We start from the raw sequence: 12,693 nt of genomic DNA, 5'->3' as shown, positions 1-12,693 counted from the left end.
CCAGCTGCTGGGCGAGCAGAACCTGCCTGCCGGGCCATTCCCCCCCGGTCTCCCATTCACCCAGAGCCCACCCCAATCCCTGCACAGCTGGGATGCAGCCGGTGAGCATCTTTCCGGAGAAAATCGCTTTCAGTCTAAACCAGCTCCCTGCAAGCATCCTGGTTGCTCTTGGGCTGTAGCCTACCCCGGTCCTGGCCCTTTGTGCCACCACCGGCCTCCCTTGCTGCTGCGCATCGGGACCACCCTGGTGCTGGTTTCCTCCTCCTTGCCTCTCTTTGAGTCAGGAGTTCCCCAGCGTGGATGGTGAGACTCCTTCCTGACAGTCTTGGGCCCTACTCGTGCTGCCCCCAAGCCCTTGTCTTCTGCCTCATTAACATTTAAAGCATCTTAGAGTTTCCACGGTGCTGATGTATCACTTGGGTGTGCAAAGATATGTGTGTACATTTCCATTTGCTTTAATCCTGCTTTCTGGAAAGATGTGTGGTCTGAATTTTGCGTCACCTGAAACACTCTGCTGTACTTATAAAACTGTGGACGGGTCCTTGCTCTGTCTCCCATTTTCTAAACTAAGCATCTGCTTTCCGTAACTTCCTTGCAGAAGCCTGCCACCATAACAGATTTCTCATTTGTGTGATATCCTTAGGCTGCCTTATCTTAAGGGAAGTTGATCAGGGTCACCCAGCTTGTCCCCCACAGCTGGGGGACACACCAGGGCATACCATTGCTTTGTAGGGTGTTTTTGCTGCATTTTCTATAGTGGCTGAGATCTCTGGTAGAGGGTGTAGTGTGGAAGTTGCGCTGACTGCAGTGGAGGAGATGGTTTACAATGGCTGTGACTTTGACCATTCCTCTTTTTGGAATACGATCTGCTTCAAGTTTCTTCAAATACTGATTAGACTAAAACTTTTCGTACAATTTAGTGCTTGCTGCCGTGCTCACAGCTGAACCACAGTGCCTTTTCTGCATTGCTGTACAGGCCCCCTCATCTGATAAGCTCTGGGAGCTCATCGCTTCTCTGGGTGTGTTACATTCACCGCAACTTAGGTCCTGCATCTTGTGTTAAGGAATAACCTTTTAGCTCCAACCTTTTTCTTTTTGTCTGCCTGACGCAGGAGAGTGAAGTCTTAATCCAGGTGTTTATATTTCCCATTTAAAAAGGCCTCCAGTTTATCAGTGAAGGTAATTTCAATATATTTGACTGTCTGATTTCTAAATGTGAAGGGGAAGTGTGGAAGAGGGACAAGCGAGGTTTGCATGAGTGCAGGTGGGAAGGCGGAAGGTCGGCAGCAGTGGCCAGGTAGCCCCTGTAGGACACCTCTGCGTGAGCTGGGCTGTCAGTGCCTGCGTCGGAGAGGTTTGTGTGCTTATGTGAAGGGACTCTCCACCTAGATTCCTGCGTTGTGGCATCACCGTGGTACGTGCAGTGAAATCGTACAGGTGTGAAAACACGCATGGGAATTGTGACAGCCCCCGACCGAAGGCAGCCCGTACGTACAGGCAGAGCTTCCAAAGTGCCTTCCGCGTGGAGAGCTGCGTGTGCCGCGGCCGCGCGTGTGGGGCTGCTCCCACGGCACACGCGTGTGCCCGGGGCCGCACGCTGCCACCCCAGCGCCGCTCCCGGGGGCCGAGCGGGCACACGCGTGGGGCCGCGCCACGCGCGGACAGGGCTGCGGGCTGCCGGGCCGCCGCCGGCCCCGGGGCGCTCACGCCGGCCCTGCCCCGGGGAGCGCGGCGCCTGCGGGCCCGCTGCCGTCGCCCCCCCGGCCCCCCCCCGGGCCGTGCCTCCCCCAGCCGCCCCGCAAGCCCGGCCCCCGCTCGGGAGCCAATGGCCGCCCTGCCGGCTCCTGCCGGCTCCCGGCGTTAAAGCTACAGCGGGGCTCGGGCCGGCCAAATCCCCCGTGGCCGGGTCCTGCGCGCCGCCCGCCTCCCGCCGCCGCTCCGTGGCCGCCCGGCAGGGAGCTGCCGCCTGCTCCGCCGGGCTCGGCCACTTCGCTCCTTCCCCCGCGCCGTCTCCTGCCTGCCTGCTTGTTGGTTTTTTTTTTTTTTTTTTTCTTTCTTTCTTTTCTCTCCCCTTATTTTATTTTTTTATTTTTTATTTATTTATTTTTTTAAATTTTCTCCTCCGACCGGGAATGCTCAAACTGGACTGATGGACATTTCCGAGCTGTGCATCTCCGACCCGCTCGGCTACCACAACCAGTGAGTGTGCCGAGCCGTGCCGTGCCTTGCCGTGCTGTGCCGAGCCGTGCCGGGGGAGGGCAGGGGCCGGCGCTGCGCCCCGCTGCCGGCGGGACGGGACGGGACGGGACGGGGCAGGGCAGCGACCCCCCAGGCTGGCCGCCGCCGGGGGGAGCGCCCGGGGGTGGCCGCGTTGGGCTTCTGCCTCCTGTCCTTGCAACTTGGGGCCGCGGTGCCTCAGCTGGGAGCCGGCTGCCAACGCTCAGCGCCGCGGTCCTGCCGGCGCAGTTTGACTTTCCGTCGGTGCCGGGGTTTTTTTATTAGGTGAGTTACTGCCAGGAGTCTGTAAGGAGATGTGCGTAGGAAATTGCAGAAAGTGGATGCGCTTTCTTTTTTTCTTTCTTTCCTTTTTTTTTTTTTTTTTTTTTTTTTTAACCGAAAAAGCCCGATTTTCACCTGAAATCCCCCCTGGAAATGTACTTTCCCACGGCTTTCTATTCGGGTAGCCTGCCCTGGGAAAGAGTGGAGCGAGCTGGAGGGCTGGCGAGTAGGCATCCCGAGCTGGGACCGCTGGCACATACCTGGGCACCTGCTACTGCTCTTTGTATTCCGAACTGGGCTGCGCCTGCCGATGCCGCGTTCAAAACCACTTTAACGTGCTAAGTTTGGCTCGATCCTTTCGGGGAAGTTAGGAAACAAGGCAAAACCTTTTCAGCGTTTGCATCCAGCTCGCTGGAACGATTCATTTCCCCACGCGTTTCTCCTCTCTGATAAATCTCAGCCTGAGCTGAGTGCCCTTTTGTGTGTTTGCATGTTAATAATCCGGGTGTCACCTACACAGGTTCTGTGGTGTCATCAGAGGTGGGAGTGAAGCAATTTTGTCTGTTTCATTGCTTTTGTTTTCAGCAGAACACCTTGTATTTAGTAAAATTTAAACACTTAAAATCCCCACAATGATACTTACCCCTCTTCTCTCATTACAGCTGTCGTTTACCTGTCTTCTAGTCTCGTTTGCCCATATTCCATCCGTCCTTACACACATTTCTCCTTCTTTTAATCCCCTGCTTCCAGCAGTTTCATTAAAATGAGACTTAGTATTGTTAATACAAATTAATAATCTAACCCATGTGATTTTCCTTTCCCCACTGGTGCTTCACTTGTGGCTGCTCCATTTTGAATTAAAAATAAACAAACAGTTTCTGAAGGGAAATGTATTCTGTATGCTGCTGGGAGTCTTTTAATATTTAGTCAAAAATAGAAAGTGCATTTACCTTCATTACAAAACAACAAAAAACAACTAAACAAAATACCACAATCAAAAGCTAGATCATTATCACTTACTGTGTTGTCTGTTAACTTTTTCCTTGTATTTGTTCTACTTTGGGAATTGAGAAAAGGAACTCAAACAACGTGAAAACAGTAAGAAAGAATCTGCTTGTGGGATTGCTGTTCACCCCTTCTACTTCGCCACGGGCTCTCAGGCAGCTCCCAGTAATGTCAAGGGCGCCTTGCCCATATTCACAACTCTTTGGCTGCAGAGCAGACAGATGAAGGTGGCCCCGGCGGAAGTGCCACTGAGCCCCTACAGCTTTACAGTAGGCATGGAGGGCTGATTTTTGAGAAGAGAAAGTGTCAGAGTGCTGTCAGTTTAGAGAAGTGCTTGGCTTGGTTCTGTGTGCCAGCTAACCTTTTTTTAACATTGCTGAGGCTGGGGAAGGGAGACCAAGAAATATGAATTTAAATATCTTGATCTCTTTTTTTTTTTTTAATTAGATGAGTACAACGATGATGCAGGGAAATATGGCTAAGTCTGGAAAAAGTTATTGAGAGAAGGAAAAGGTATGAGAAGCCTTAAAAACAGAGTATAATTAAAGGTGTGTGTGCAGTGTGTCAGGTGCTGCTTTGATTTACATTTTGGTTTTGTTGAGGTTAGATTTCGGATTGCATTCTTATAGCTGAGGGTAGAGGTTGGTCCAATATATACCTCTTTAGCCATTTCTTCCTCCCACTGTAAGACAATTATATTGTCAACATATCGTGTAAATACAGGGATTGTAGTTGTGTCTGGATTGCTATCTAGTTGTGTGAGCATATTATCCTTATGGAACTGATCTACTCATTGTTCTGACTGCTGGGCTTTTTAGCCACTAAAAAGACTTCCATAGTTATTTTCCTCATTTTTAAAAAAATTGCTTTTAATTACGTGTGCAGCTTTTTTAGCCAAATTAAACCTTAAATTAAGAGTGAATTTAAAAATACTGCAAACTGCCTCTTCTTGTTTAGTTGCCTGTTAGGCTATAGGAAATAACGGGGAGAAGAGAAGTGGATGTGGTCACTCAATACGTGATCCATACAGTTACCTGGAAACTGTATTTCACCTTGCAATTATTGAGAGAGAGAAGAGAGAGCATGAATGAGGCAAAGGAGAGAAGAAGTGCCTCCTTTCACCTTGGAGTTTAAGCACTTAATATTTGTAACAGACCCGCAACTGAACAAGAAGTATCTGAGCAAAGGAATTCACTGTCCCTGATCGTGCTCTTTAGGTTTTGGATTTGTCTTCCTGAAGCAGTGAAGGTTCCCTTTCCTCTGCCTGTGTGTGTTGAGCTGAATGATTACACCAGGAACCTAAGGAAGTTCTGGTCAGCGGGTTGTGTGGTTTCCCTCAGTGCAGGATCTTGCAGTGAGAGTAGGAAAATGCTTATGCCTAATTCTGACCCTCTGTGCATGTGTCCTACGGCAGCTATGTGTTTGGTTTCTTGCACAGGAATCCACGCTTAAGCGACTACTGTGTACCTTTTGGTACTGACCCTTGGGCAAATTATTCCTGGGGTAGGTGCTGCAGCTCCAAGGGAGAACCTTTTGTATGAGTTTGAATTGGCAAACTAACAAAGGCAACGATTTGTACCTGCGGTTTGTCTCTCAGGTGAGGCATATGGCGAGAATACATTAGTTACACTGCGCTGACAACGTCTGTCTGCAGTACGGCGGGAAGGGAACGCGCGTGCAGGCACCAGGAATATGCACCCGGACATACTGAAGATGGGATTATATTCACACAAACGCATGTGTGTATATAGAAATGTCTATGTGTAGCTATATGCACACACATATGGTCATGCTGAATATCAGTGTTATGTGTATCTCATATGCAAAGCTGAGGCTGTTTCAAAGGAGAGTGAAATAGGGCAGTTTTACTTTTTTAGCTTAACTTCCATGTCCCAGAGATTTTTTTCTGCCTCGCTAGATTTGCTACTAGAAATCCTGATAGGACTACAAAACTGCCATCTCTGTTTCTAATTAATATTCTACATGACAGACAGAAACTGACCAAGTAACCATAATGAAGGGAAAATAAAAATCATTGGCAAATAAGGGCATCCTGCCAGATGCTATGTCTCTTACACGGTTTCCTCTGATGTACAAGAAAGACACATGAGTCACTGATCTGATAAAAATGAAAATGATTTTATGAGCAGAAGGAAAAAGTTGAAAGGGATATCTGATATATTTGATAGAGAGACGGAAAGGTATAACACTGGAATTTTAAGTCAATGAAAGACTGAATTCCGGACCCTGCAGAAGAGAATTGACGAAGTTGTTGTCACTGACTCTAATGCACTGACTGAGGAAATGTGACTTAATTTGAGAGGTTACTGGAAATGTCCATATTCTGTGAATGGGAGGAAATCTGAGTCAGAGAAGCTGAATGCAATGGTCTGCTCTGACTATCTCTGAAAATCTGGGATAGGGAGGAGTTGTTAATTGGGGAGAATGGGGAGGGAGCTGTGTGTTTTATTGACAGACTGAATTGAAAAACCTCTGTAAGGGAAATGGCCTAGTTGCGGGGTTCCTGACTAGGTTCCAATCACAGAATGGGGTCTTGGTACACTGAGCGTATTGAGCACAAGGCTGATGAGGAAATTGGTATCTTTACAGTATTTGTATCAACTTTTCCCTCTTCTTCCAATTCCGTTTGTAAAAGTAAAGATGGTCTAATCATTATCAATTATTGAGAAATATGGAAAGATCAATATATTTTAAAAAATAGGATTTTTTTCATTGCATTGATTTGAAGTAATCAATAAATATTGCATTTAGCCTGAGAGGGGAAAGACTTTGGAGAGATTGCATCAGAGAAAGTTGCTGTGACAGAGATTTCACATCCCGTTTTCTTCCTCTCCCAGAGAACGTTGCTCTATCCTCAGTGCCCTTTTTGCTGTTATTCCCCAGCCCTGTTTCAGCTCCCTTTCTACTGCTCAGAATTTCACGTCGTCTGAAATACCCTGTGTTTTTCAAATGATTTTAGTTCAATAAGAAGTTCTGTTGTGCGTTGTATCAGCGGGTCTCCGTGTCATTTTTCCCAGGGCTCAAAGGACGCAAGCGCTCTTAGGGCATGGAAGAAGGGAGAAGGTAAAAGGCTTAAAGCCGAGACCAGATGAACTTCACAATTTCTGTGGGGAGGGTGGTAGAATTGCTTCAGAGTGGAAAAGTAGAAAAAGATGGTGACAAGCCTTGGACCTAAAAGCCAAAATCCTTTCCCCAGCTTCTTCTAATTCCTGCTGCTCAGTTTAGGAGTCGGGGGTTGTAGCAGCTGCCGGTGTTACAAGCCAGTAGCTCCATCGCAGCTTGTGGAAACTGGGAAATTCTTCCCAGTAAGACCTATTTTTTATTCCACAGATCTACTGATGTTAACTTTACAGCCAGAACACAACAGAATTTTTAGTTTGTGCACTCTGAGGAAGTAAATTTAGCATCTGTCCAGTACCCAGCAGTGAGGTTCCTAGGTAATGCTGCTATAGAAACTGGGGGAAAAAAAAGCAAGATCAGAGCTTCCACAGAAAACTGTGAATCAGATGGTTGTTTGTGTAGCGAAGGGACTTAACAAAGAAGGTATTAGCACTACTCATTCATGGTGACCTTGTTGAAAATAGGAAAATCTTGATTTCTTTCAGTCTTCCGAGTATCGGCTGCTTTTGAGTTGGGAATGTAGTCGTCTCTGCGTGGCTTACATGTGCAAAGTGCTTGGTGCCTGCCATCGGGAACGGAACATAGTTTAGTTTTATTTATTACTAATAGTTCTTCAGCTGGTGAGTTTTACTTGTTAGGAATTAAATTGTAGTAACTTACTGTGAGTCTTTGTCCATCCTTTCTATGCTGCCTCTCTCTCAGGCTTTGCCCTGACTCTTCAGAGCAAGATAGATGCCCACGAAATGATCCTTGCCTCTGGAGCACAGTGCACTTTGCTTCTTCCAGGGCTTGCGAGTGTGGCTGCTGGCAGTGACTGTCTGCGAGGAGAAACATGCCTGCTCAAGGTGGAACGCACTGTATATTAATATATTTGTCATGTTTGTAATTGCAAATGTAATTAGCAAACAAGCTCTGGGGGATTGAAGACTTGAAACTTTCACTGCACATCATTTGACCCCATCTTGACCGGACGGGAGCTTGTATGCCACTGTTAACCCTTGCTGCTCTTGCAAAGAAATGCTCCTTTTGGTCTGACTGCTGCTAAGTTTGCCGTTTGGTAGGTGTCTTTTTTCCTTTTTTTTTTTTTTTTTTCCCTGCTATGAGCAGCTTTATACCTGTATTTGCTAATACCTTCTTTTATTGTGATGGCAAGCGCTTATGTTCCTCCCGCAACACACGCGCTAATACTTTCTCTCCTAGCATTTCTGACACAGTCTGGAAAGCATTCTGCAATGCCCTTTGTGAAGAGCACTGTGTACCAGTAAGTGCTTTTGCATACTGAGCTGTTCAGTGCATTCCTATCACCACAGGCAACGTTACTATTCAGTGCCCCTTGCACTTCGCAGAGACAACTTGCGAAAAGCAGGTGGCAAGCTGTTATCACACAACCTGCGATGGCTCTGTGTCCCTGCTGAGCTGGAATTTTCTTGCACTCCCTTTCTGAATGGGGGAGGAAAAAATGGATAAAAAATCCTGTTCATTTTGTGGGATCCCAGCAAATCTCCGTATAGTTACACTTAGGCTGACTTTGGCGTCCTACAAAAAAATATTCCTGCCCCATAAGGATTTAGTGAATAGCACAGAATCCATTCATAAAGTCACAAACTTGTGTGTATATAAATAAAAGAGGACTCTCTTGCTTTTTCATGCAAATATCAACTCGTTTTTTTTGTTTTTCATTTTCAAGATAAGACTGAAGTCGTAATAAAATGGCAGTGGTAGTACTGTTCTTGTTTTGGAAGGGGTTTTTATTTATTCCTGCATTTTTGTGTATGTTTGAGGAAATATAATAACCATAGAGATGGGTAGCTGTTTTCATACAATTTTTGTCATGGCTGTAAGGACATCTCACAAATATTGCATCCTGTTGAAAGCTGGCAAGGAAGAGGAAGCCTGTTCTAGTTTGTTCTTGGTAGGGTGAGAGACACTGAGAACCCCTTACCTTCAGTCCAGATTTTCCTTTTCCAATCCTCAAAATGTATTTTAAGGGTCCTATATTTTTCTTAAATTAGGAAAGTCTATAATGTAGGAGATGGGAGTGTGTCTGGGACCTCCAGTTTAGAGTATCTTGCGTAACAGGAGACAATTTCTTATCATAGCACCTTTTGTTTTGCATTGATTGTCTATTTTACTGCAGCTGTTTTTACATGAAGATGTCTTGTTGCTCTGTGTCTACTCTTCTGAAAGGCTGCTGGTACATATGGCATATTAAGAAGTGTTATTTTCTAATTTTTCCCCTTTTTCTCCTGGCACTTTAAAGTTCCCTTTAGTAATAATGGCCCTCAATCTCCGGTGATGGAGCCGTCACCGTGAACAATGCTGGTGAGTGTATTGTGTCGCTGTCCTTTTACTCAAGAGAAAGGTCAAAAGAACAGCTTTAAAAAATGTTCAATTCTCCTGTTATGATTTTGCATATGGAGGTGGTCATTTTTAGAATGTGCAAACACTTGGGTGAAAATAAGACAGAAATACAATTTTCTATCAGTTGCCGCTGGTACCTTTTTAAAAAGGTGCTGACGTGAACAATCACAAACCAGGTTTCTCACTGAAATTTACACCATTTTGTATATTAATTTAAAGGACGCTACAGAACTATTGTTTAGTGATTTTTATTTTTCTGTAGTCTTCTGTGTAGTTTTTGTTTTTATTCAATCAATCTGACAACTTTCTCATTCTTGGCCATATTATTTATTTCCTGATTTAAGGAATTATACCATCTAGATGAGATTTTCACAGATTTGGTAATATTGCAAGGGAGAATATAGGGTGTTACAGATTTCAGGGACTTGATTTAGAATTCATTCTGGTGCACAGAAGCAGAATTAGCATATGTACTTTTTAATGTATACATTTCCTTTATACTTTGCTTTTTATTTTTTAAAGCAATCTTCAATTTATACAGAAATTTTAAGGAGTTGCAGCATTTTTATTTTTCTTTGTTTCAGAACTATGTATGGCATGCAAATGCCATCTAGTTTTAAACAGTTCGGAAAGTGCTGTAGAGGAATAAGAGGTATTTAATTCTCTGAAACACACAAATTCAGTTCTTCAGCCTTTTTTCAGACTTAAAGGATGTTGCTTCTACATTTTACCTCTGAGTTTGATTCAGTTTGTAGTTTTTGTGTTTCTGCTGATAGAGTTTTTTTGGGTCATTTTTGGAGTCTAGGGGAGTAATGGTACAGGGAGATGCTGAGGCCATTCTCTTGTGAAAGTGAAAGCCCTGCGACCTATCGCCTGACATGCTTTAGTAGACGTTTTTTGTTATCAGATTCATCTGTAGTGCAGAGGTATCTGGATGGATCAGAGCTGTCCCTCCATCTAACTGCATTAAGCAGTGACTTCCAAGCGGTTCGGTTCAGCCCGCAATGCAGCCTGCCCAGGGGCAGGGGCAGGGAGGGGGCCACAGGTACAATCTAGCCTCGCTTTCAAAGCCATAGAAATCCCGACCCGGGGACTTGCGTTTCAGTGCTTGGGCTTCGTGAAGGATGCTAACTTTGCTTCTTGTGGGTTCTTTTTGCTGTAATAGATGGTAGCGAATGTGACCTTCTGAAAATGATGGTTAAGTGCATTGACGTGTCTGTATGTATTACTTTACGTAGATGATGCCAGATGCGTCTCCCTCAGAATAATTGATGCAAGTTGTGTAGTGGCACCTAGCATGCTGTAAAGGACTAGAATGAGTCAAAGTGTGACAGAAACAGTTTTCTTGCATAGAGATCTGTAAGTGTATGAACGTATGTACAGCAGGATATGTGTGTGCGTAATATTTTTAAAGGCATGTGCACATACTATAAGTTAACAGAAAATACATATATGAAATTGATCATTTTATATATAATGACATGTTCATTCTATGCTGCGTTATGTGTATTATTTCACTTGAACAGTTATCTGTACATACCCATACGCAAGTCTTTCTGCATGTGGTTGTGTATTTCTGTGTGAGTATGCATGTATAAATGCATAAAAATTAAGAATAGGTAAGTCTGTCTTCATCACACGGTTGTGCCGAGTCTTTCTTATTTAAAGTTTGTAAATCTTGCGATAGCCTTGCATGGAAGGTGTTCAATAAAAGTAGAATGCCATCCAAATATGCCATACATAACATTTGTGCTTAAAAAATATTTGGTGTTTTTGTTAGGACTTAGTAGGTAAAATAGTTAGTAGGTATATAGGGTTAGGTGTTACTAAACAACTGCAAATAGCTGTTCTGTTTACAAATCAATGCATATTAGAATCTGTGGTTTTTAAAGATAAGCAAATATTTTTTAAAAATAAAATGCCACAGGGGAGTCTGAAAAACAATGTGCAAGACACAGATCCCGCTATAACGTTCTCCAGATAAAGCTGGGCTCTTGTGCCGTAACCAAAAAAATCATCGGTTTGGATTTTTGTTTGTTTGTTGATTTTTAAAATCAAATTTTAGTTTATTTTTTTTTGCTATTCTGGTTATTTTGGAAACTTCTTTTTTATTCTCTTTTCTTTTTTCCTTTTTTTTTCTTTTTCTTTTCAATGCCTTCTTGTTTTTGGAAGGCACAGAATGTAGTTTGCTTTCCTTATGGAATCCCTTGCCCAGAAAGTTATTTGAAGATGGAATGTGCTTTGTGTTTTTCAATACCTATGGTGTTTCTGATCGTTCTCTTTTTATTCTTTTAGATGTGGTTTGTTGTTTTTCTTTACTTTAAAAGCAGAGCAGGTGCTTTTCTTCTAGCAATTACACTTAGGCAACTGTCATTGCAGAGGGAACTATAAGCCCTAGCTGTGGCCATGATCACAGTATCACCGATAATACAGACTGTAACTGTAGAAATCTCCCCACTTTTGTGTTCTAACATGGACTTGTTTTTAAAAGTACTAAAAAACTTAATTCTACTGCCATTTTTAATAACGTATTTATGAAACAAACAAACAAAAAAGCTCTTGCAGTGCAGTGATGTGGTATTTATACTTGCTTTAATGCGCTCATTTTCCTTAGAATTTTCACCCCAGGTGTGCAGGGAAAAACAGATGCAGCTTCCCCCCCTCATTGTTGGTTGAAAGAACTAAAAAATACCTGCTTTTGGATTGTCTGCTTTTTCACAATACCGTTTCTTTGCCTCAGTCTCTGCAAAATGTTATAGATTCAATTCCCCTGTTGGACCAAGAGTTAAAAATTAATTCATGAATAATAAAAACCAATCAGTCTTGTTGAGTTTAAGAAGGATTAGAAGAACGGGTTTTGTACAGAAGCAGTTATATATCTTGGTGCCGATGTTGTTGGACTAATAGATATTGTACTAGGTCCTGTTGGTTATCTGATAAAGGTAGTTGATTTGCAAATAGGATTGTTATCCTGATGACTAACGAGTCTAATATCGCATGGATTAAAAGAGGCTGGGCCTATTATAAGTTCTGGACTCCCTCTTAGGAGATAATTTATTTGGTTCAGAATAGTGCACATTGAAAAGGGACCAGGTAAATACTGTAAAGGAATGTTTCATGATTCCTTGCCTTGGCTGGCATTTTCAAGGAAGGCACCAAACTGCGCTGAGCATCAGCTTGCCCGTGCTGGGTAGCTGACCACAGGGTGATGCTGGGCTGGTGCAGACATCAGGTTGCACTCCTCTCAGAGAATGTAACTGGCAGAAGGTAGGTACAGAAAAGAAAAAATCATTATCATCATGAGGTAGAGGAAGGATGTGCTCCCCAAATTTTGTGATGCAAAACCTGACCCTGTCCCTGCAGAGATACATCACGTAACACGTGAGAGGGGGAGAAGAAGGTGGGAAGACATGGCATGCAGGATTCTTGGGAGGTTAGACACTGATACTCAGCCTGCAGGTGACTGGCTGTTAGATTTGGGTAGGAATAAAGGCAGCGTGGCTGGAAATGTCCTTCATTTGGAAGGACAGTAGTTTTGCTTCCCTTGGTGGGGGACAGACCGGAGGCTTTGCCCCCCCCGCCCATTGCTCCAGCGCAGGTAGGAGCTGGAGGAGCTCTGCAGCCATCTGCAGGGCTCTGCTGACAGTGCGCCAGGCACCTCACTCCTGAGGAAGGGGCTGCCTGGGG

The 12,693-nt window shown here is 44.2% G+C and overlaps 1 protein-coding gene across 2 annotated transcripts in view; it reads left to right on the top strand.

The window, feature by feature from the left end:
• ESRRB (estrogen related receptor beta) overlaps positions 1-12,693 on the top strand; it is a 156,408-nt gene that overhangs the window by 70,175 nt on the left and 73,540 nt on the right. Inside the window, exon 1 of one of the 2 annotated variants that reach the window (XM_040559092.1) lies at positions 2,100-2,199. The exons of the other annotated variant lie outside the window; for it this stretch is intronic. Within the exon in view, the coding sequence (XP_040415026.1) occupies positions 2,150-2,199 (50 nt within the window). The 5' untranslated portion in view covers positions 2,100-2,149. Of the gene's footprint in view, positions 1-2,099; positions 2,200-12,693 lie in introns of those variants that run through there. 2 annotated transcript variants of the gene reach the window in all.

This window comes from Cygnus olor, chromosome 5 (genome assembly GCF_009769625.2).
Source record: "Cygnus olor isolate bCygOlo1 chromosome 5, bCygOlo1.pri.v2, whole genome shotgun sequence".
Classification (NCBI taxonomy): domain Eukaryota; kingdom Metazoa; phylum Chordata; class Aves; order Anseriformes; family Anatidae; genus Cygnus; species Cygnus olor.
This window is presented reverse-complemented; position numbering and strand designations above follow the sequence as displayed.